Source organism: Trichoplusia ni, chromosome 3, assembly GCF_003590095.1.
Source record: "Trichoplusia ni isolate ovarian cell line Hi5 chromosome 3, tn1, whole genome shotgun sequence".
Classification (NCBI taxonomy): Eukaryota; Metazoa; Arthropoda; class Insecta; order Lepidoptera; family Noctuidae; genus Trichoplusia; species Trichoplusia ni.
In genome coordinates, this window is record NC_039480.1 from 12,652,613 (window position 1) to 12,678,023 (window position 25,411).

The window sequence follows — 25,411 nt, forward strand, 5'->3', positions numbered from 1 at the left end:
CCAGTCGTAGTACTCAACCTGAGGTAGAGTTCTTTCTACGTACGAGTACTTGCAGTGAGTGGCGTCACGCGGCGCGCCAGTCACCGTTCAAACGTCCATCCGTACGAGCGTGCTGCGCGCGCGCACAAACACCGAATTCGAATTTCTAATCGTGACGCAAAAGTGTTGTGACTTGTGCTAATTCGTGACAGTGTATCGATACCATCTATGATTCGAATAAAGAATTAGGATCTACAAAATGAGGTGAAGTGATGGATATGTGATTATAATACTGTTATGGAAAACGTTTACATTTTTATGGTAAGGATTATTAATTTAATATTTATGAGTTTGTTGACATTATTAGTCAGCTGAAATTCAAACTATACATTTTAATATATATAAAATATTATGAATAATTTATCGTTTCAAATGTGGAACACAGTTATAAAAAAGTATAAATTTATTTTCACGCATGTTTGTGCATGTGCGGTTATCAACCGCCTGCAGATTAATAACTTATTTATGAGACGCTTAATTAAAATAATCTCTAAAACGTTCGAGAACCGCAGCTAGTCAACAATTTAATCAAGAGAGTTTAAAATAAATTACATAGAAGGCAAATTAACCTAGCTCAAATTAAATGAATAATCTACCACTTAGATCTTGAACATTTCGCAAACACATGAAGCCTTCTCGGGTTTCATAATTGTTTTATAAAACAAATGTGTTATTGAAATTGGAATAAGTAGAGTGAATCAGCATAAAGGCGTAACATCGAGAGGCGTCTCACCTCTCGCACATAGCTATTGCCATATGGACTCGATGCATATTAATGCGAACCGCATAACAACTCCTTGCTCCAACAATGTGGTTACGACACTTCCTGGTACGAGCACAGCCGGAGGTGTAGGAAACAACACGACAAGCGAACCCGACCAACTTAATGCCGGCTCAAAAGCACCTGAACGTGACTTTCCGTAGCAATGCATAAACCCGTAATTCTATTTTATTTACCTTTTAAGGCAAAACAGGCGAATAGGAAGTCTATAACCATAAGCAAAATACAAATCATGTTTAGTCGGAGTAGGTATAGACCGACGATAATTAAGTATTGCCACAGAAACAACTTGTCGTCCAACAAGGACACATATGTTCCCAGACGCAATGACGTTAAAGTAATCAGACATGATATTGTTTAATTCAGTCATCAATATTAATTTTGAGTCATGGCCTTGTTGATATAATTTTCGTGTATCTGACAGTTACGGCTCGACGTCTTGAAGTATAAGATATTATTAAGAAATTAATCAATGTCTTCTTATGTAAAATGGACCTACGAGTACACAAAAGTACGAAAAAACTTTGGCAGGCAACCACTTTTTCAAATTGTACCAGCCCGTATGTTAGACTCTATCAACCCTGATATAAGTGAGCAGAAAAACTATATTTTGCGAAACCCCGTGCATCGTGAGGTACAAGCCGCCAGTACAGTGTCATGGAATGAAACAAATACTAAAAGGATCAAAATGCATGATCAAGGCATAGATCACACCGAAGGAGGGTGGCCGAAGGAAGTGCACCCTTATAACGAAGATCACGTACAACGACACCGTCGCAGAATTATGCACGAAGATAGTTATATACACTCTGTACTAAACCTATCACCAGCTTTGTTTCATAGAGTAGACCAAAATAATGCCATCGAAATGTATGAAACCTACTACTCTGATATGCCTCCCCAAGATCCAGTGGAGAAGTATGGTACTCGTATAACTAATGTGTTCCGCGACGAAAATCACAGACCAATATCATGTGTCAAATGGACAAATGAAAAAAACGCCAAACTGGCCGTCGCTTACTGCTTTCAGACTTGTATGCCAGAACCTGAATTAAACAAATTAAACGCGTGTTACATATGGGATGTACACAGACAAACAGAACCAGTATATAGGTTGGAACCAGAGCACCCTTGCGGGAAACTGGCCTGTTCTCCCGCGAATCCAGACATATTGATATGTGGTCTTGAGAACGGCACCGTCGCTTTGTTCGATGTTCGGACGAGTAAACACGCTGTGTCGACTAGTTCGGTATATAATTCCCACCGCAGACCCATAACATCAATACTTTACATTCACTCACGTACTCACACGGACTTCTTCACTGGATCTTCAGACGGTGAGTGTTTGTGGTGGGATCTAAGAAATCTTTCATATCCCTTTGATCGGTTGTCCATGTCAGTACGCCACGGCCCAACAGAAATGCCAAACTTGAGTAACTCAGAAGGCGTAAGTACTTTGGAATTTGATCCTGGCTTGCCTACAAAGTTTCTTTGTGGAACTGAGACTGGTTTAGTCATTAATGGAAATCGCATGGGTAGATCTCATGATGACATTTTAGTATCGTACTGGAATGCACACGATGGTTCAGTGCAGGCGGTACAAAGAAGTCCTTGTACATTTAGAATGTTTCTTACGTGCGGGGACTTTACAGTTAAAGTATGGAGCGAGGAGGTGCGTACCGAACCTATAATAGTAACAAGGCCATATAAAAATCAAGTTACAGACGCGGCCTGGGCTCCATTGAGATTCTCTTGTTACATGTCTGTATGTGCAGGTGGAATGTTTTATTACTGGGATCTTTTACGTAAATACAAAGAGCCCGTCGTAACTCTACAAGTTTCTAAATATGGCTTAACAAGAATTACTCCTCATATAGAAGGTGAATCGGTTGCTATTGGTGATTACCACGGCGACTTGTATCTGCTTCAGTTGTCGGAAAATATGTCTATACCGGGAAGTCGCGATAAGTTGTTGATGGGACAGGTATATGAAAGAGAAACAAAACGTGAGCATATATTGGATAATCGTTTGAAGGAGATTCGTTTGAAAGCGAGAGCTGAAGAGGAGGCAGCTGCTCTTGAGGTACCGGTCGAAGAGACCGATGAGGAGGAGTTGGTGCAAGCGGCAGAGGATGAGTTCTTTAGAATTGTTCAGGGTGAGTTGAAGAATATGGAAATCGCGTCAGAGCACACGGAATAACAACGATAATAGTTTGACACATTTATAATGATTCAAGAGCTTTTATGTTTATTTATATAATAGAATTAAAGTTTCATTTTAATTTGACCTTTAACTTTTGTTTTATACGCAATATGTAGAGGTGGAATTTAATAATTATATTGTAGTAAAGATTTTTATCAACTATCAAAATCATGCATTTGTGTAATCTACCGCGATTTGTAACCATCCCCAGTATTTATACTTGCAAAAGTTAATTAGCCATTGTTAATTAAATTGCAAAAGAAATTAACAAGAAAATCTGAATTACGTATAAAGATTTCAACAAATATGTTACTTACTTATTCCAGTACATTTATAAAGATGTAATTAAACAGTGTTATTCCTAAATAATACCTGTTTACGATTCATTAAATGTTTCTACAATGTCACAACCATTGTGAAATGTATGATTCATATTATTGAACGGGACATAGAGGCTAAAGTTACGGCTATGTTTAAAACAAATGCCTGTCAATAGGTAAACAAGCCAAGCCTAATTTCGAAATTTTAATTAATGGTTACACTGAGTATATGACTTGTATATTTTTAAATAAAGGCTATGTGTAAACTATCAAATAAATAATTCAAATGACAACTCCAGCCTGATGTTGCAATGAAATGTAATTATGTATTCTGCAAGTAGGATATATCATCAGTTTTACATGTTTTTTTTTTAATCTGGATCCGACATTTCCTATCTGACTACTCTAAGAAGAAATCTGCAAACAAACTCAGGGGTCGCAGCCTCTTTTAAAGTCCAGACAATTTTAAAATACGAGCATAAGTGTATAAACCAATGCAGAGTCGAATCGAAAATTTTTCATACAACATGACGTTTGTATCATGATGGTAATGTATTTTAAGTAGACAAAAAATAAATCAAGTTATTAATATAACAAGTAAGTTTGAAGAAACATCATCCCGGATGTTCACCGCGCTCGAGAACCCGCATGTCTCACAGATCGGCTGCAGGGGCCATGACCGCCGATTTACAAAACGACAAATCTAATATGAACTGTCAGATTTCAATAGAGATTCCCCTTCACGAACATTTATAATGAATTATCGCGGGGGGAGGGGAAGGTCTCATTAGAGTGGTAGCGTAAATTACTCGAGACTCGTGAGTTGCGTGAATACAAAAGTGCGTCACCGGCAACTTTCACCAGCGACGAGGTACTAACAGCGGCGCACGCGCACGCATCTTGTACAGCCTGTTTTCATTAAACGTTTTACTTAAACACTCACATTCTAATACATATAAATAATTCAATTTTCAATATCGTGTGAATTAAACTAAATATCCTAATAGAAGCTATACAGATAAAAGTGTTTATATTTACTCTAATCCAAATGTAAGCTCGATCGGTTAACATGCATTAAGCAAACCCGTTTCATAAACCAAAACATGATATAACATTAATTAGTAATTAGTTAATCTAAACAATCACGTGAGTGGTTTAACATAGAGCTGGGAAGCCGAAACTTGTTCTCAAAGTCGGACATTCCTCTCTTTGTACTTACATGTATGTTGTGAATTCATGGGAGAAATTGTATCTGTTTCCAATTTGTATTAATGAAGCTAAGAACATGTCAATCTGTATTTCAATAATTAATGATGACGGAATGCTTACGACTGGTTTTGTGGGTTCATGATAGATACGATTTATGTTACATATATTTAAATTGACTTATAAGAAGAATACCAGAATAACCGAAAAGGTGAGCCAACGGCAGTAGACGAGTTAGGTCAAAAACTGTAGCAAAGGAATAAAAAAAATCGTGTCATATCTCGAAAATGAATGTGACTCCGATACACTTAAAAATTTCGAGTTCTTTTTTCACGTGCGATATATCGCTGTCTAAGCCCTCAGAAATACAATAATACAAAATTAATTGGTAGAACATTCTATTTACAAAACAAAAAAGGTTACAAATAAAATTTTCAGCTTAAAAGAAGCTCTAAAAGACGGGTAAAAACAAATTTTAACGATTAGCTAATCTAAATTACGGAGCTAAGATTTACGAGGAATGTGCCCGTAAGAGCGAGTACCTCCTACCAATGTAGGTTAATGTCTGCCACTCCAGATGCTGTACTAAACTCACCGTGTAAGATGCCATAGCTAAATAATTACTTCCAGTTCTTCATAGTACGAATGTTTTTGTATTCAGGACAAGTCTAAGGACCTTGATTTTTTTTATTATTTTTATTGGCTCTGTAAAACCATTTAGACCAATTAAGACATAATATACATTAAAATAAAATAAATTATTCATTCATCCATTCTTATGCATGGATAGCGACGTGTCCCATGTTTGTGAAATCGCCTGCGACACTAAATTCCTTAGCGTAGGAGTCGGTTTCTTAAATAAAAGAAAAAAGAATATACACCACGCAAAACAATCAAACAAGATCACCTTTGCATTTACATTTATGTTATGATCTTTAGAATCAGGAACAATCGCGATATTATAATAGTCAATAGGAAATTGTTGTGTTTCTTGGAAAATAGGATGTTTTGCTTTGATTGTGCGTTGTGAGAAAGGGCATCAGGAAGAAAGGGATGAGTGATTTGAATGGTCATCATAAAAAGCACCAACAAATGGCAATAAGATATAATAAAGATAAACAAAATAAAATCAGGTATAAGACATTTACGCGGCAAAATTAATAAACAAGGAGATGGAAAATACGTTAATTTTTAAAAACAATACTTCGTTCAGGATTGAACTACTAAAACAACTGAAACATTTTTTCATAACTTTCACAAAACTATGTAGTCTCAAACTAAGCAAAGCTTTTATCCTCATCGTGGGACTTCAACCCACGACCTCCGGCATAAAAGTTACTGCTAGACAAACAGGCCAACATTCAGATTAAAACTTACATTAGGCCTGTCAAAACCTAAATTATAACAAATTCAACCAAAAACATTTTATCTTGCTTATTTTTATTTAACCTTAGTTCTAATACAAAATCTCCATATTTAGTCATAACATTTATCGTGGTCTGCATCAGCAAGTAGGCTAGAATTATAAGTCGAAGGTTGCTCCTAGGTACCTAGACTACCTAGCTGATATAAAGCGGAGTCGTGCAAACCATTAGTGGCACCCACAACGTTTCATAATCTCAGCTTAGTCAGACTTGATTATTAGATACTGGCAAAATATATTCAACATGATAAACTGTGTTTGTGCTTTTGTAGCTTTTGTCATTACAGGTAAATGAAAGTTACATGTCAAATTGATTTCGTTATTTTTTTTGTTTACACTTAGCTAAGTATATAATTGTCTACCATTGTAATTGAGACAAGACTTACATATATTAATATTATTGGTCTTTGAATTAAATAAGCAGTTACCGTTGCGCATAAGATAAAGTTTGCAAATAATATAGTAACAAAAAAATCAACAACACAATATCTTTACAGCCAGGTTTAGCAGGTTCAAGTCAAGTTTGAAGTTTTCACTGTATTATTCGCATTTATTTTTTTATTGTTATAAATCAAAGTAAGCTTTGAAATTGACAACTTTAACATTTAACAAAAACCTTCATGTTCGTTCTCTCAATTCTATACCCATTATTGTAAACACAAACTACGCAAATGAAATAGTCATTCAATCATTACACATATATATTACAACCAGTATTAAACTAAAGCGGAATCGAAATCAATGTCAATGTTTACACATTATAACAATAAACTTTTTTGTGTAACATGCAGTCCACACATACAACACGTAATGTCTTCACACGCACATCATTTTGCATATTTCACGCACGCTAGGCATTATAAGAAAATCTCACGCGTTCGTGACTTACACGCAATAAAACATAAAGTCTACACCAAAAAAATAAGTCTGTGTGTATTTTCTCGTTCTGATGTCAAAAGGTCAACCACTATTAAAACACACACGAAATAAAAAAGTTTTGGGCTCTTTCGTGAAATTAAAAGATACCTGATTTTAATAGGCAATCGACGGCTGTCACACTAACTCAAAGTTTCGGATTTAAAAGAGTTATTCCAGAAATTGGATCTAAAATTAAAGTTAAATGGAGGAAGAGAAGTATTGGATACTAAAGTTCCCTAGTATATGCACTAAGTATGTAAAGTGTACATATGAAAACGTTATTACCAAAAAGAGACAAACTGTGGTAATTCTAAAATCCTTTAAACAAAGCTTAGAACATGACAAGTGGATGTGAGAAGATAATTTATATCAATATCCCGGCTTCTACTATTTCGAGGTAGCGGTGTCAATGTTATGTGAATTGACGTGCTTCCATGGTCAAATTCCTCAGAATAAATTGACACAGCAATACTAGCAAAACGGTTAGTCATAGTTGTTTTCTTAATCCTGTCCTATTAGAATAATTTTAATTAATGGTTAACCACTTTGAGTATTAAAATTTCGGAAAAGCTTGGTTAATAACTGCACGGATAACCGAGTGGTTGAGGTTACCACGCCAGCCCCAATGAGCGGAACGTGTCGCGGTTTTGATCCCCGATCCGATAATGTGCGATCTGAGTCTGGGTGTCTTCGTGCATATGACTTGAATGTTCGTGAAAGACTTCGCGACACAAGGATTAAATTACTTAAAGTGGGAGTCGTTTTTTTTATATCAACAGCAGTAATATGACCCTGCAGAGTAGGTAAATACTAATATTGGTTATCATAGGAAATAAATTCCCTTTGTTTTGTCTAATCAAAGTCACAGATATAAAAAGGAGAGTTAATTTAACATGATGTATGTCTGTCCATACCTTGTCAGGTATTCAGACAAATTGATCTCAGTAATCAATTTAGAAAGGCAGCACTATCTATATTATATCTCATTCAACGAATGCTTTGTTGAACGTTCTTAGAATAACCATATCTGTATCGACATACGATTCCAGTTAGAGACCAAATAATAAATCGCAAATGAAATTGCAATCGTCTATATTCTGACTATGTTTTGTATACGTTTAGTAGCTTTGAGTATCGGCTACTCTCTATTTTTCATAACTCGTTAAAGGTAATAAGGGTTGTCTACGCTAAAAGATTTTTTTATCTTATGAAATATTTTTACTACACCAGAAATTTTCAGCTATAATTTTCATGGCAATAAAATATTTGCATATATCATATATTTAAAACGCACTCCTATACATTCGAATGCATGTGCTGACTTTCTAATTCTAAATCACAATATTATAAACAATCTGTCTTGCGTTACATAAAATATTCCGTTCATTGTCAACATACACACGTATACAAGGTAAATATAGAAAACACGTGGTTTGTGGGTGGAGCCTTCAGTGGCGGTTATCGAATGCCAATGTCAACTAATTTGCAAACCCGTCGGTACTGTTACTCGGCGTGGTCTGACCCACATCCCACAACCCATGCTACATGCCCAAACAATATAATTAAACCACAGATTTTTTTGTTAAAAAGGACGTCGTCCGGGCAACGGTCAAAACGAGGTGACTCACCGAATCCGTAATAAAGATTTCATTGTACTTGAAAACGTTTAAATACGTACATTTTTTTATTCAAAGAAACGTTTGTGATTATTTTTGATAAGTTAAATTGCAGTGAATGCACTCGTTATGGTTATGTAGAGTTCATTGATGAAAGTCGATAAAGTAACTTTATGATATACCTATAATCCTGTTCACGACAATCAACTGTTTATCTGTTCATTTAAAACTTGAAAGAGTCCATTTACTTTAAAATTACCTATTGAGAATTGAGCTTTTCAGATCAGGCTATTATGAACCTAACAGCTAAGGAGAATCAATCTCCAAAGCTGATATATTTAAAAACTAAATGTATTTCTAACCATATTTTTTTTAGACGCACTTGACAGAGTACTCATGACTGTCGACAGACGTCGGCAAATTATGAAGGTAATCTACCACCAAGACTGGGTTTAGCTGTCATAAGCGGCAACGTTTAACCAGACGATAAGTTATCAGCGCCGCCCATGAACGGCCACCGCAACTAAGTCCGCTCCTAGAACATAAAACGCCGGCCCTATTTACATAGAGTACCTTTGCGCTACAATTTTGTGTGAACACTGAGAGCTCACTTATCTCACTTAACATTTAAGTATTCCGTTTTAACGTGCTGTTTAGTCACAAGCTGTCTTTGTCTTTTTAAACCGGAAAGTACCGATAGAAAACTTTTATGACAATCTCGCTAAGTTTTGTTTCAAATGCTAATGGAATAAACTTAGCTAAATGTAGAGCATAATTACGACGTGGTTTGAGTATACGATGATCTGCCACACCGGGTACAACATATTTCAATAATGACCAAAACCATCCGATCAATTAATGGAGCATCTGGAATGTCGGCAGCGGATACGCGTCCACTCACCATCTGATTAACTGGAACTTGCTATTCAATTCGCTGACACGGGCCAGCTATTGTTGTGGCTTATACTCTTGCACAAGTACCACTACATTTTGCATATAACGACACTTCTCCATATCAAAAACATTCATATAATAATACTGTTTCGTCAACTCTACAATTATTATTAAAACAAGCCAATAACTTCTGACCGGGTGTCGAATGTTTTTATAACATTTTTTGTTGAAATACTCGGAAGCCTTGTTATCGCTACATACCTTAGTCACGTAAAATGATTGATTAATTACGTTATAGAAAATATCCCGTATTACATCTTTGCAGTATTAAGCGATATGGAAACGATCAAATCCGGTTGGCGGTAATAGCTCATATCAAATTGCTAGAGATGTGGCTATTGCGAACATTACATATTTAATACGTCATAGTGAAAGTCAATTCGAGGTTTTGCGTGCACGGAATCTATTGCGGTGAACTACCGAATCGAACGTAATCCACACATTGAAGACATTTCGTTTATTGGTATTAAACATTATAAAGTTACGATTATGAGCTTTACTGTTTAATTTATTGTGGAGTCTGAGGTACTAAAGCGATGTCACAACAAAGAAACGGAATCTGTGGTTTCGTATAACATACAAAGTCTTGGCATTAAAATTCAAGGACCATACTGGCTCGAACGAGAGACGTCACTAGAACAGTTATAGTAGAGTTATTGGGTGAGCTTATTCTAAAGAATTCGGTACTTTTAGCAATTTAAACATGTTCATACCATGCCTGTTAATCGCTGACGTAAGCAATCTTTGAGTTTCAAATTAACAGTCATAATAATTAAAACAATATCGAATGTTTTAGTGCCCGTTCCACATGATTTAAACTTTACTTTATCGATTCATAACATTTATATTTCCGTATCTAAAGTGTACCATGAAGAATCTGATATTCATACATTTATATAAACTCTTTGAGTAAGTATATCGTTTCGTAACATTATCATAGGCTTCCATTATACTTTCTTCTCCTTTTACGATTTATAAGACACATTGCAGCTAATCCGGATATTATTTTAATAAAATACTTGATCTAATAATTCTGATTTTCGACATTTAGATAAGAAACGTTCTAAAATGTGTATTTGTCTCTACATTTCGTTTGAAAAGGACGAAGATGACATGACACCATTTCCTAAGGGCAACAATTTGCTATAACTTCTTTTTCTTCTGACGGCCAATCATGAAATGACTCCCCCGCTTAGGGTTGAACGGAAGACTATCTGCCAGTGCCAGTCTTATACTTTATGTACCGGGGAAGCGATCACCCTTTGCTTGATTCATAATTACAGTTTATACCTTTAAGTACCGTGACTTTATGTAATTTACATTAAGAATCGATAAATGTTGGAAATATATTGAAATGTTTGTTATTACGTGAAAGTTGTGAGCGTATACTTGGGAAAATGTAAATAAGATTACCGTGGGCGTCGATGTAGCAACCAGTAACAACTTGCAACTTGTAGCACATGTTAATAAATATTATTGAAGAAATATTTACTACTTTAGAGCATAAAGGTCCATAGAAAATTAGCAATAAATTATCAATTTCACGTACCGTAAAATAAACAGTTAATCTACGATTGTGGATGGAATGACGCTATGAAGTTTTATAAAAATAGTTTTGGACCTTCTTAACCGTTTTAATCTATTTGGAAATAATATAATTTTTTGAGAAATGTGAGGATTATAAAATATCATTGGAAGTAATGAAGCATAAATTTTGCTACTTCTAAACAACGACAAGAATGACACCTAAGTTTAATTTTATATTTGTCACCATGGGCTCTATCTCGTGAAATAATATCACAGAATACTTGAATTTTCTTTCTATTATTTGTACGGAAACCTCAGAATCACGAGTCCGACTCGCACTTAACTGGGTTCATAATCTATACTAATATATAAAGCTGGAAAGTTCGTTTGTTTGTTCGAACACGCTAATCTCAGGAACTCCTGGTTCAAATTAAAAAAATGTGTTGAATAGACCACTCATCGAGGAAGGTTTTAGGCTTTATACCATCACGCTGCGAATATTAGGTGGGAAGATACAATGGAAAATATGGAAAAAACAGGGAAAATTATTGATCTTCGAGAATCGAGGGCTTACATTCAAAAAATCCTAACTTATATCTTCTAACCACGCGGACGAAGTCGCGGGCAACAGCTAGTTCTTAATACAGCTGTTGGCATTACTAATAAGTGTTCAGAACATACATTTGAAGTATTATTGTTAAGCAACGTTTCGGAACATGCTAATCGCTTTTAAATGACAACAACTTATTACGCAACTGAAGTTCATTCTATCCGTTACTTTCTAATGCTAACGACTTGAATCCCGTTACTTCGATACCTATCGTTGCGCATGAAAACTGTTTCAGTAAACTTCGACAACCAAATACCCGTACTTAAACGACTGACTTTGAATTTCCTTGTAGATATATGTGACCACATGCTAACGAATCTTGTAATAGGCGTATATGGAAATTCAGTTAACTGTGAGTGAGAATTTAGTAGCAACGTACGCCTAGGGTTATTATTAATATAATTTCAAATCAAAACTCCTTCTTAAGTAATATTTTTATAACGTTTGACTCGGTCACATTTATCGGGATAACCCGGCGGCGGTTCAAGGGCAACGAGATCGCGAGTCAAATTCGCAACCCCATCGCTCTGTCAGCTCATGATTAAAGACTCCAGTCGAGTCCGAAACTAGACGAGCTCTACTGAAAATTATGCCTAAGTCAACTGTTATTACAAAAATAACTATGGATCCACATCACGAATGTTTACAATAATGATTTGTAAGTTCAAAATAACACAAAACCTCTATAAATATTTGATACCAAAAATAGGTATAATACTTGCCTAAAATATGTAAATGATAAACGAATAATGATAATAACCAGATTTAATAAGTTCACCTACTTATAAAACTTGTTTATTTTACCCACTTAGCAACCGTATAATTAAAAAAAGAACAAATTGTTGATAGGTAATATAATTGCCTATCCAATTCAAACTGACAGCGATAATATAATTACTATAAAAAAAAAACTTTGCAATAAGTGATAGTGATAGTGTACTAAGTACGAAATTATTGTGATGTGTGTGTGAATCCTGCGTGTTAATAAACATTACATGGAACAAATCACGTGCATATCAGAACTAATCTATGGATGATATGAATGAATATTTTTCCAAAAGCAAGTTAGCGAATTTGGAACATATGTAGTTACATACTGTAAATTACTATGTACAGTATGTAACTATGTCAAAAGTATAATATTAAATATGTTAATTATAATTTTGTCCACAGTAAAGTCACGATGAGTAGCGGTGTGCGATGAGGTGCGCGGCGCTGGTGGCGGTCGCGGTGCTGCTGGCGGCGCAGGCGGCGCACGCGCAGCTGCGGCCCGCCGACGCGCCCCCCGCCATCAACGACACACGTGAGTGAGTCCTGGAGAATAACTTAAGATTTAGGTGATAGGTACTACTTTAGGCTGGTATTTTAGGTAGGCGATAGGTTAAGGACACTGGTAGGCATAAGTTAAATAGGAGCTGTTATGCAGAGATATGGGTAATGATCCAGTGAAAACGTCGTTAAGGCTAGGTATGTGCTATGACATGGGTCAAGGGTATCTCAAGCAAGAGGTATTTAAGTGTCCGAAATTGTCACTGGTTTTCTGAAAGATCATAATTCTGTCACTAAAATATTTTGACAAAACACTAAAGAACTAATAATGCAATAAATTCCGCAAGGTATTATACAGTTAGTACAAATGAAACTTTAACTAAAGTATACACGATTTATGTACGTCGTGTTTAGTAGTTAGGTATACATATATAGGTATTAGAAACCGACCGAAATCCAACAAATCTAATTAACAGATCCCGAGTCCTGAATATGAGTAATCCCTTCGTGGGATTAAAGTGTACCTTCATTAGTTTCCAATATTTAACCGCCAGTTCCGAATATCTAACGCCAAAATGAAATATGAGTAACATCGCCAGTCCCTATTCATCATTAATCATACGGTCTGCTTATTACGGAACCTAATTTTTCCTAACGATATTAATTTTAGAGATCCACTTCGTGTTATTTATAATACAGGTACTAATTTAATGAAGTATACTCGGATATCGATAATGTACATCGCTAAACTACAACTGCTAAAGTTGATTGATACGGTCGGTCCGTGGATGGGTGAACCTCTATCGTAACCAGTTCCTCCGATGTTTCAGAAGTCATGTTAAATTATGGGTGCCAGCTGTAATTTATTTTTGACAGCCGTTGCAGGTAGCCAGTAGCTAGAAAGCCGATAACCATTTTAAGGGTGTTGGCCAGGTAATCGAGATAAGGAGGTCAGATATGCAGACCAAGAATTCTAGGACAGGACTTCATAAACAAAACTACTTTTGAGTACAAGAACCAATAGCCAGTTATATTTCAACAACAGAAACGTCATAAATAGCTCTCAAATCTAAAGAAATGATATTTCGTTTCTTAGATATCTCACGTGACTTTGACCTGAACTCACAAGAAACAAATGAAATATCAAAGCCATTGAACATGGTACTACGCGATTCTCCCACACTAGTGGCAGTAGTGACATTCCAACAAGATTACCATCCATTCATCTGCAAACGCGTAACAATCCGGTCCAGTCAGGAGCGAAGAGAGCGAAAAGCCGTCTCAAAGGCAACTGCAAAACAATCGACCACGCCATTCGACACTAATATCGACTTAAATGAACCTTAACGCAAAGGTGTAAGATCGATTTTCGATATACTCATTACTCAGTTACTAATATGTGTGGTCGAGTGTACTTATAGGTTGTATATAGACTGCAAGCATGGCTGTCTTGTAAACATCGCCTACGATTTCACTAACCATCAAGAGTTAAGCATACATTGCTTTCACTCACACCTACCTAAAATGCTAATTAACGTACAAAACATTAGCAGTTAGTTACAATAAATTAGCAAGACATGACACGGCATGTGCACTTCTATAAATAGCTTGTCGGCAATCACAGAAGTTTTGTTCATTACCTACTTAATGTTAGTCAATAAGTTTTTAGTTAACCCTTCAAGTATAATTGTGTAGTTGAAGCTTTGGCAGCCTAGTGGTAAGACCGGAGAACAGCAACATCAAAAGTCTCGAGTGCAAAACCTAGGTCTATCATCGGCTTTTCGAAAATAATATCACTTATTATTCCCTGTTTTAAAAGTAAAAATGTGGGTTACTCTACTTGATTTGCCTCGTTTTGCCAGATTGCCATCCTATCAGACTATAAGACTTAGGGAACAGAGAGTACAACTGACTTTGAGCAAAAGTTCTTGCACTACAATAAGTCAGCAGTCGACTAAACGACAGACGGAAATCGGTCAGGAAAATATGTATGTGCCTATATTTTTCACTTCATTCATTCATCATTACTCAGAATTATCGTGAACACGGCAGATGTTACCTTAAGTATGATAGAAAGAAAGCTATTGTATTCAAACAGTTTCCCGTTTCGAAATCCAAAAAACTCTCACAACATTGGCGCTACACTTGACAAGTCAATTACAGATATAAACACAATAAAAATGACATCACTTAATTTATATGGAATGTGGAAGGCATTGCTTTCTAAACATTGTGATGCAAACAGTCGATGAGAAAAAAAGCACTAAGAAAATGAGATTTATATTTTCTCGCTAACACTGCAAATGAAACAACATTATAGTGTCAATTCACACCATTGCGTGTAAACAAATGACATTTATTAAATGGAGATAGAAATCAATGTAGATCACGGCACATTACTAAAAACTCTAGCGCCAATGAATCGCTAAAATGTAAGGCACTGACTAGTCAAAGTCACGTCACTAGTCGAAACAGAATGTCATTCCGGACAGTTGTTCGAATTGCAAGTTTTTTATTCGATTTATTTTATTAAGGTAGTGATCATTACTAAGGTTCTCAGAGTCTGTAGACAAATGATGATAGATATCTTTATTATTTTAATGTGCAAAAAGCGCTGCGGATCAGATAATATTTGCAATTAAATCCAAGTATACAATGAAAAACCACAGACAGACACTATAATAGGTGTCACTATGTAATTAACAAATTCAAATTCTTGGGCAGTGATATCTTTAGCTTAGTTGGCGCGTATAGTCAGGATTCGCCAGGAGTGGCAAGTTCCAGTTCTGTTTAAAGCCTGAATTATTCACAGTATTAATTATTGTTATATTTATTATAATGATGATAGTAATCGCTTGAATGTACATCACATTTGTTTTCAATTTGTCACGTGACACCAAAATGTCACGACGATTCGATCAGCCTTTGCAGAAATACATTACGTTTCAAAATGAGAGTAGATATTACAGTGATTTTGCCATGGAGAAATTGGCATGTTCATTAAATCACTATTTACTCATTAATCATCGCTTTCAGATTAGAAACAGCACTAAATTTCTAGGAAAATCACACACGTTCAGTTTTCTAAATCAGAATTAGTATGAATTTGAGAGTCATTAATTCGTAATCTAAAATGTATTAGGGAGTTTCATTGCAAATGTTAATGAAAGTTTTGATGGATTGCAGGTAGCTGATTCTCTTTAAATTAGAAAACTATCAGACTACCAAGCAGATAAATACCTGCAATCTTTTCCTAAAACTTATTCAATTTTTCGTCAAATAATTGTTTATATGAGTGCCAAGTTCATTACAAACCTTAATACATTAAAATTAAAGCACAATTTTAAATAATACAGAAAGCTCTATAGGTTAATTGTCCTCTAAGATTCGCTAAGTAACAAGATCTTGAGCAATTTATCAGTAATATTTTATTCAATTAAAAGCTTTTCGTATTGTAAGTTAGTTTTAACAATTACTGTCGCCGTCGCCTCTCGGTCCTCCCACGCCATTTCGAAACAATTCACTCTCATACTTAGCACGTTTTAATTGGAGACGGACGAACTTGATAAATTAATCAATGACTTTCTTTACTAACGCTGATTACATATGACCTGTAATTTAACTGCTCGTATAGCCGAGTGGTTGAGGTCACCACGTCAAACCCACTTGTCGCGAGCTCCCGACTAGGACAAACATTTGTGTGATCCACTAATGATTTTTCAGAGTGCGGGTGTTGTTGTGCACGTGATTTGTATGTTTGTGAAACGAGACACAAGGATAAAATTCCTTATTGCGGGAGTCGTAATAAAAAAATAAGCAAAATTTGCAAACTAGCAATCGATGAAAGCTGGCTAATCCACCAAAAATTGCATTTACAAGAAAATCTATGTAGAGTCTCTGAGACTAAGAACACTACGAAAATGAAAATGCCAAGAATCCATAATAAAGTTACAATTTTAGATACACTTTTCCAAAATAGTTCATTTGTTGTCATGTTCTTTTGTTTAGGATATATCCAATACACCTCGCCTACTAACGGAGACTATATAGAAGCTTACTGCTGAACTTAAAATAAACAAAACACGGTAATGTGTCTACTCGGCCGCTCGCTTTAATTGAACAGCAGCGCACTAATCGCATATTGCCCGCGCTTTCCCTTTGAAAAGTATTGAAATACGATCCGAATCAGTGAAGTTGAATATGAATTAATTTTCGAACTTTCAAAGTCATTGCTTTGAAAATGGGAATTAAGTGTTCTTGTACTTTCGTGTGCATACCGAAGCGTTCTAAAGTTAATGCCAAGGGACTTGGAGCCGACATTTAAACCGAAAGGCCTTTAAGCATTGTTTTTTTTTTCGATATGAGCAACTAAGATTTTATTTGTATATTCACGAATAAGTTAAATGGATATAATATAGCTATAATTGCAAGTGATTCTAAATAATACCTTACATAATCTCAGTGTCCATTCCGTTTTCGGCCACTAAAACGTTTTGACAGAATATGACTATATATTATTAACATTAATAACTTTATATGGAAGTTCCGTGTAGGTGAGGTGAAATTGTACATTCACCAAGCTGCGTTGTATAAAGTAATCGAATAAGCTGTATGCATCGCTATGAATACATTACGCCTAAACATGGACCACTTATTAGCATAGAAATTCGAAACATTTCGATGGGTACCTGTTACGTGGGTCGCAGGTTGCAAATGTATAAAAACTGGTCAAGTCCGAGTCGGAGTCTTGATACTAAAGAGGTCCGTTCAAAAAAATGCAATATTCAAATCTATTTCTGTAGGCAGCAGAAAAACATTATTTGTAAAAAAAATCAACTGTTTAGCTGTCACAGTTCATAATTTGCCGCCTGGTAACAGACTGACAAAAGTAATAGGGATCCGTTTTTACCCTTAGGCGGGGAACCCTAAAGAATGTGTTCAGTACATGGCCCTTTCCGAAAACAACGCCACGCAAGTATCTTATAAGTTACATAATAATATCGATGTTGTTATTGGACTACACTTTGTGGAAATTTTGGGTTCTGCCATTAACGAACTGTTCATGTCAGTTAGTTTCTGCTGCCTCTTCAGTTCACACTGCAAAGTAGCTTTGATAGTTGATTATAATCCGAGGCGATTAAAATCCTGACACTGACTTTCCATTAAAATGATAAGATCACACTTTGAACTTCATAAAAAGAATCTGATAAGGATTAGTTGTAATCAATTGAAATTCGAAAACTTGAAAATCATAAGAATTCGGGTATAGAACCAAACACAGATGCCCAAATCTTTCGGTAGGAAACATACTTTCCATTTCTGAAGTAATTCTAACTTTTATGAAACTGGAAGAAATCCATCCGATGGTAAAACTTAAGTTCCACAGTCTGACAAAAAAATATGGCATGCGCGATCTTCACAGCCAAATTCTTCATAGACATTCTCAATATAACATTTCTTATAGTACCTATTCCTCTATTGTCTTACATGCTGTGGTATAGAGTGCGTGATCTTCACAGCCAAATTCTTCAAGGTCATTCCCGATATAACCTTTTTTGTTATACCTCTTCATCTAATGTGTTGCAGGCTGTGGTGCAGAATGTGTGCGGTGCGCGGCTGACGGCTGCGTGAAATGTGCGCGCCTCCTGGTGTGGCCGGGGGGCAGCTGCGCGCACGCATGCCCCGCCGGCAGCCGCGAGGCCTGGGCACACGACGACCATCTCATGGGCCGAGTGTGCTATCCGGCACAGACTTATAATGAGGTAACTAAATTCTTGACTTCGTTTGATACTGAGGTGATGACACTAAATAGTGGTTTGTGACAAATTGGTTTTTTTTTCTGAATGGAGATGTAGAAACAGACGCCAGCTCATATATTCGATTTAAAAAAAAGAAGACTGATATTAAAAAGAGGTTTAGATTGTTGAAGGGGTACATTCTGGATCTAGTGTTCAGATTTTAAACAACATTTACCAAAAGAAAACTGTCATCTGTTTCACGCTATATGCGTCACAGTCATATTGAAACGAAAATGATGGCTGTGATATTTACCCACACAATAAGAGCATGGGGCGGCTAGTGTCATCATAACTTTAAAAAATATCAAATGATTTCAAAACAGCAAATAACTGTAACTACAAAATACCAACTAAAAACGATAAGATTTGTCATTTTTGTAACACATTATAAGAAAACTTAATGGTTTCAAAAATATAAATGTCTACTTTTAAGCATAAACCCATACACATCCATATAATAGATTACCCTAATTTCCGAAATGCCAGAGTATCAAAGTTCAACGTCTTAAAGATTATTACGATGATGCAATACTGATGAGCGCAACACAGACATGTGGATAACATGCTCTACTTGTGTTCAGAAACAAACTCTAGTAAAGAATTATAATAATAAGTTTTCCGTGAAAGTGTATGAAAATAACTCATCAACAATGTGAATAAAATTGAATTGATTTTCTTGGAAAATTGCACAACATTCTCAAAGAAGTCCGTATCTAAAAAAAATGGAATAGAGAAAGAGTATATGCAGTTGTAATAACTTAACTTCTTAATCAATCCTTATTACTTGAGAAATGGAGTTCTGTATAGAAAATTGTTGCCACTAAGGGCGCAAACGTTCCTTAAACTATATTATAAAGTAAAGAGTGTGACTAGTAATTTTGCACTTCAAACTTTGACTATCGGATGGTCCAATAGAAGTTGTATTTGTTGACTAACTTTAAGTTAACTTTCATCTTTGGTGAGATACATTGAAAGTTGATACTATACGATAGTTAGATACTTGTACGCAGAACAAGTAAGGATGGATGCTATACTTACATGATGCAAAGGTTTACTGATGCGTATTCATCGGGTATGCCGATGCGTATGGAACTTGTGTACTTATTGTTCAATAAGTTACTGGCTTATTTATTACTTAGCCTAACTATGATCATGTTGTATTTTTTTTTCTACGTGGTGAATACTAAAGATGTAAACCCTATTTGTAAACGGGGGAAAACAATCCCGGTTCCATCCCACTAAAGAATAGTTTGTAATCGATTCTAATTTTATATCGATATTTCAAAAAACGTAGGTATACATAGTAATAATAAAACAATTAAAAACACGCAAGTCCTCGGCTTTTATTACCAATAATTGTTTTCTAAATAAATAAAAAGTCTTATGAAGTGTATTCACATCACGCCCGCCGCGTCAAGCACAGAGCAATGTCATTTGAAATAAATAAAGTGTTGTATTGTAACAGCTGTTATTACGTCGCTCACTCCGCTTGCTCTGGCGTCACGCTATTGTGTACCACTTTTAGTGTTAACAAGCTGTTCCGGAAGTGTTGTGGAAAAACTCATCTTTACAAACTTGACACGGTTTGTCAAGTGATATGTTTTGTGGTCGAATTTTGTAGTATTGTTTTCGCTCTTATTGACACCTATTTTAACTGACCACTTGGCAAGAACTGTCCATATTTTTTCTGTCTGTCAACTGTTGATAATAGTTTATAAATTTTTGAATACTCCCGTACTATTAGATCAAAATCTTGAGATCATGACATATCACTAACCGCGATTCAAACTTTTTACTGTTTTGTATGATGGCACGATGTCTAAAGAAGTAGCTTTACATGTAGGAGTGGAACAAACATGACATCAGCACATTACGGATGCATGCACGACAAAACGTGATTGGCTTACAAAGAGAATGCCAGTGTCCAAAATGTGCTGCGGCATAAATTAAAAACAAACGCGAAATCATTGGCTGACGATGACGAAAGTACGGTGAAGATGGACAAAGCCGGTGGCATTAGAGATATCGCCTTCTTGGAATATATCGTAGATGCTGACGACGTGAATATTTCCATATATAGATAAATCCAGCTGTGGAAGAAACATTCCATCGTAATAGATAACGTAAAAAGGCAAATTTCTACATGAGAACGTAAACAATAATAAGGTAACAATTTGTTTTCCTTTACTAAATGTTTCGGTTCCTAAAATAGACTTCATCAGTTTCTCACTAATGACAGTCAGAAATCTCTACTTATGTTACCTTTTAAGCGTTAGTCAGAGAGGTTGGTAGTCGTAGGCTTCCAGTCATCTCTGAAGCTTTTAATTTATACAAAAGTACTTAACGACCCATTAGCTGTTTTCGACACTACGTGATTTTCTCGGATACCCTGTATATTTGTATTATAGTTACAAATCCGTGTGTAGGTTATGATGCAAAGACACTTAAGACAGTTTATGTGCCTTTATACAATAACCAATGTTTTTTACCAGGTGATAGTGGGCGGTGCGTGCGGCGTGGCGGCTTGCATCGCTCTGGTAGTAGCGGGAGCGGCGTACGCGCGGTGTCGCAGCAAGGCGCGCGCGCAGCCACAGCCGCTGCCGCAACGAACCCATCACGACGACGACACGCGACTTCGAGAGTTCCACAAACAATTAGATTGTTTAAGAGTAAGTATTTAAACAGACTACAGGAGGTTTGGAGAGAGCTCAGCTTTTTATGTAATGTTATATTTACGAAACCTCAGTAAGCATAACTAGTTTAAAGTATAACTAGTTCTTCTTTTTCAGGCACATTTTCATACAAATCTTAAGATTCTTCTAAACTGGTGGATAGGAAATACAAATGTTTGATCATGTTACAACGCAAGACAATAGAAAACATTTAGGAATACTTCTGAAGTTTTCCTAGTATAAATACTCTAATACGATGTATCATTGTTCAGTAATTATTCAAGTTATAATAAGAAGAAATGAAATTTAAATCCTACTCGACGAGTCAGTGACTTTAACTTCTAATTTTAAAACATTTGTCTGATAGGACCGAATTTAGCACCAGTTTTAGCAATTACTTTGACACAATTGATGTTCATATTCGATATTATAAAAACTCTACCAATGGGATTCTACTTTCGTAACAGCGTGAAACGATCACTGGCATAGAAAATGATGGTGTCATTTTTCTATATCTACAAAAACGGTTTTAAACCCCGTGATCTAATAGTTAAGAAATCGAGAGTTTACAACTGTACACCCACACGATCACACGACATGTCATAACTGTTCGCCTGCTTTCTTCTGCCGTTTTGTAATACGATCTAGTTTGGTTGTAACATTCAGCCTGTAAGTACTATGGTGCAAATAGATAATGTAGCCAGACGTACAGCTGGCTGCAGGAGCCGAGTCATGACCAAATGGTAGCCAAGGAGAGGTCGAGAGGTTTACTGAAGTTACTTGGGTTAGAGAAGCACAACACAAAAAAGTGGCTGATATGACGACAGAAATGTCCCTAGAAGTAGGGAATTATATAAATTTTTGCTCTATAGATAAACAATCATGTGGAAAATTCAAAGTTCATTTTCAAACCCTCAAACTCATTTCGCAGGATAGGCAGAGTTAGGCGAACTCTGAAATAAGTAGTGTGCTTAAACTGACATTAGTTCTAACTGCGGAACCAACTTTCTTCGGTAATATCCGTGTTTGAGAACCACATATCGCAATAGTAGAGAGCTTTAACGTCTTATTTGATCCATTTTGTTATGCAATCGTCGAATCAAAACAAAAGTTTGTTAAAAACATCAAAGTATATGAACGACGCAAGATGCAGTTTCGGTATTTCAAAAACGTCACCCAAAATCTATCCAAAATGTCCACGTTTCATATAGAAGCTGTCCTTTTTTACTAATGGTAATCGTAAAAAGAACCTTACGTTTTCGTATAACTGCCTATAATATACTTTACTAATTAAATAATACTAATTATATAATAATAATAATATACTATACTAATTAACTAAATACTATAATAATTGCCTATACTATAAATGTATATATAACTATATTTTGTTTAGCACAGCATCTAGGGCTTTCATAAATCTATGTATAATATTTTTTTTGTTACAGCCACACGCGTACACCTTGCTGGCGATTCTGAATCACACGCGGCACCAGGTTCGAGAGCTCTACCAGCTTGGCAACAACGATGCTGCAATAGCGTACAGGTACGAGTATGTTATCTTTGTAGTATTTAATATACCCCTACAAATACATTTATTGTAACAAGGTTTTGCGAGTAGCGACATTCATTGTCCAGAGAGTTCGATACCTATTGCCTTAACTTAATCTCGTAACTAATATAAATGAAAGATGTGTTTTTAAACTAAAGCCAAAAAAAAAAACAAGATTTCTGAAGTTTTTGTGTCGGGCAAAAAATGCAACTGACATCTGAACAACGGAGATAATTTAAAGGTGCAGAAACCAAGCTATCAGCGCCGAAGAAGCAATTCAAGTCGAGAATAAGACTCAACTTAGTAAGCACGTAATTACAACAAAGTGAGTGCTTCAAAGCCAACAAACTGAGAAGCCAACCGACCGATATAACGTCGTTGCAAAAGTGTTCTAATTTAACATAGTAGGTAAGCGAGTCTGTTGACAGAGCTAGCGAGGTAACCCACAAAAAACACATTCCAAACAGTGCCTCAACCAGCGTGTGTTTATTTACGTTAGCTACACGAGATAGTGGGCTAGTGGGGTCTAATATTAGCTCCTGTTACAGTTGCATCCTGAGTGATCTGGCCAAGTTGCTCATACTGTTGAACAAGCAGCAAGTACCTGTGGTGCCGGACGAATGGCCCCGACTCGCCAGTTGGGCTGAACGGTAATTGTTTGTTAAATTTTTTTTGGTCACTGGTTTTTGTTTTGAGTCCCAATCTTCTTTTGTTTCAATACTTTGAACTTCTAGATGCTTTGTAGAAAGTATGTTTACTCAAATCGTAGTAAGGACAAGCTCAATCGTGGGTAATTTTTATTTGATAAAAATATTTAACACGACACCAAACCACGTTTTTTTTTCGGAGATTATATTTATATTTAATTTACCTAATAGAAATGTATAGTCCCAAATGGTAACTGTTAATTTTTTGTGACAGAATATTGAAAAGATATAGCCGTACGGGTGTCGGTACACAGCAAGATGGACAGCTAGTTAATATCCTGCCCGCCCCACCGAGCCAGGGCTCCGACTCAGAGGCGACTCAGCAATCCTTCTCAACCTTCAAACCTCCTTCGTATTCCCCCACGTCGTATGACAGCAATATAATTGACAAGGAGATGGAGTGCGAGTGGAGTGACGCGGGCCGGCCGCCGAGCTACTCCCAAGTAGAGCGAGAAAGAGAGACCATCGTCCTCTCTGACCCCTGGGAGCGAAGACCCATCGTCAGAAGAGAAAGCGTCTGGCTTGAAGACGAGTTCTTCGAGATGACGAGGCGGCCCCAGGACGAACTAACCACTGAACTTTAATATAATATTAACATAAGCATTTGGTTCACCATTCCAAGTCTGAGAAGTACAAAATACAAGATTACTAACATTAGTTTAATACTTTGTAAGTTTTGTAGTGGTGCTTCGACCTTGTATATACAATCCTAATGTTTACCTGCTCTATCTTTTCTATTATTGTTAAGATTTGTTTTATGTTCAGTGTGTTAAAAAAAATGTCTTCGCACTAAATAACCAGGTAGTAACTACCCTACGGCACCCTCGACTTCTATCGTGTAAAAATTAAAATGTATAAAAACTAAGCACTCTCCAATCACGATATATCTCCCTACTAAATATAATAAACAGTTAAGCAATTATATTATGCTTTAAATAGATTATGCAAAATTAACATTATTTTTAGACAATTTAAAACCAAAGTAGAATGTAGGTATAATAGTATCTAGTCTAATAACAAAATTTGTCTAGAAATTAAAGATGTAGATGTTTGTAAACAAAATCTGTATCGTAGAACCACATCACTAGGTATAATTATTGAAATAAATAAATGTATTTAATGGATTTAATAAATGAAATCAAACGATCGAATAACCGTAGAAAACTGTACCAGTAAATAAGTAATACGATATCTGAGGCCTACACTGCAGCACGTTTTAAAATAATATTGTTGTGGTTGTGGAAGAAAGAGACCACTCCACGCCGAGTAGCATGCTGTCACGCTTCCACAACTGCACTCTTATTCATTACTATAGCAGTTGGCAGTAGGCCCCCAGAATTAATATCGCTGTGTATATGATGTAAAAAAACCATTATAATTTAATAATAAAATAGTAATAACTGCCTTATTTTTTAATATAAGTAAACAACGAAAATACCTATCTGTTACAATACTTAGAATATTTTTTATGATTGTTAAATTAATAAAGATGAATATATTCTGGTTCACTATTTATTTTAGTCAGCCACCAAAATAACGGAATACAATCCGTAAGAAATTACCACATTTACTATGCTATGTGGTACTAAGTACATAACTAGGAAAGGTAAGTCTGTAAGTATAACAATACTTATATGCGATTAAAGGTAACGTAAAAAGTATAAAAATGTAGGACTTTTAACCCAACTAAGTCTTTCTTCGCGAATAAACTAAATCACTTATTTCACGTCAGTAACACGAGAAATAAAGAGTCGTAGTGGATTACATATTTATCCAGATGACTGTAAACGCATTTAGCTTGATAGTAATCTCTGTG

At 35.8% G+C, this 25,411-nt stretch overlaps 2 protein-coding genes across 2 annotated transcripts; both read left to right on the plus strand.

Moving 5' to 3' along the window:
• On the plus strand, positions 1 to 25,103 carry LOC113491963. Its single transcript, XM_026869193.1, has 7 exons — positions 1 to 300; positions 12,771 to 12,900; positions 18,453 to 18,628; positions 21,157 to 21,333; positions 22,785 to 22,882; positions 23,437 to 23,538; positions 23,810 to 25,103. The coding sequence occupies exons 2-7, from the start codon at positions 12,798 to 12,800 to the stop codon at positions 24,177 to 24,179; spliced, it is 1,026 nt and encodes a 341-aa protein (XP_026724994.1). The 5' UTR covers positions 1 to 300; positions 12,771 to 12,797; the 3' UTR covers positions 24,180 to 25,103.
• Positions 383 to 3,107, plus strand: LOC113491961 (dynein intermediate chain 3, ciliary-like). The gene has a single exon (XM_026869189.1). The coding sequence runs from the start codon at positions 1,293 to 1,295 to the stop codon at positions 3,018 to 3,020; it is 1,728 nt and encodes a 575-aa protein (XP_026724990.1). The 5' UTR covers positions 383 to 1,292; the 3' UTR covers positions 3,021 to 3,107.
• Positions 25,104 to 25,411: the final 308 nt, after the last annotated feature.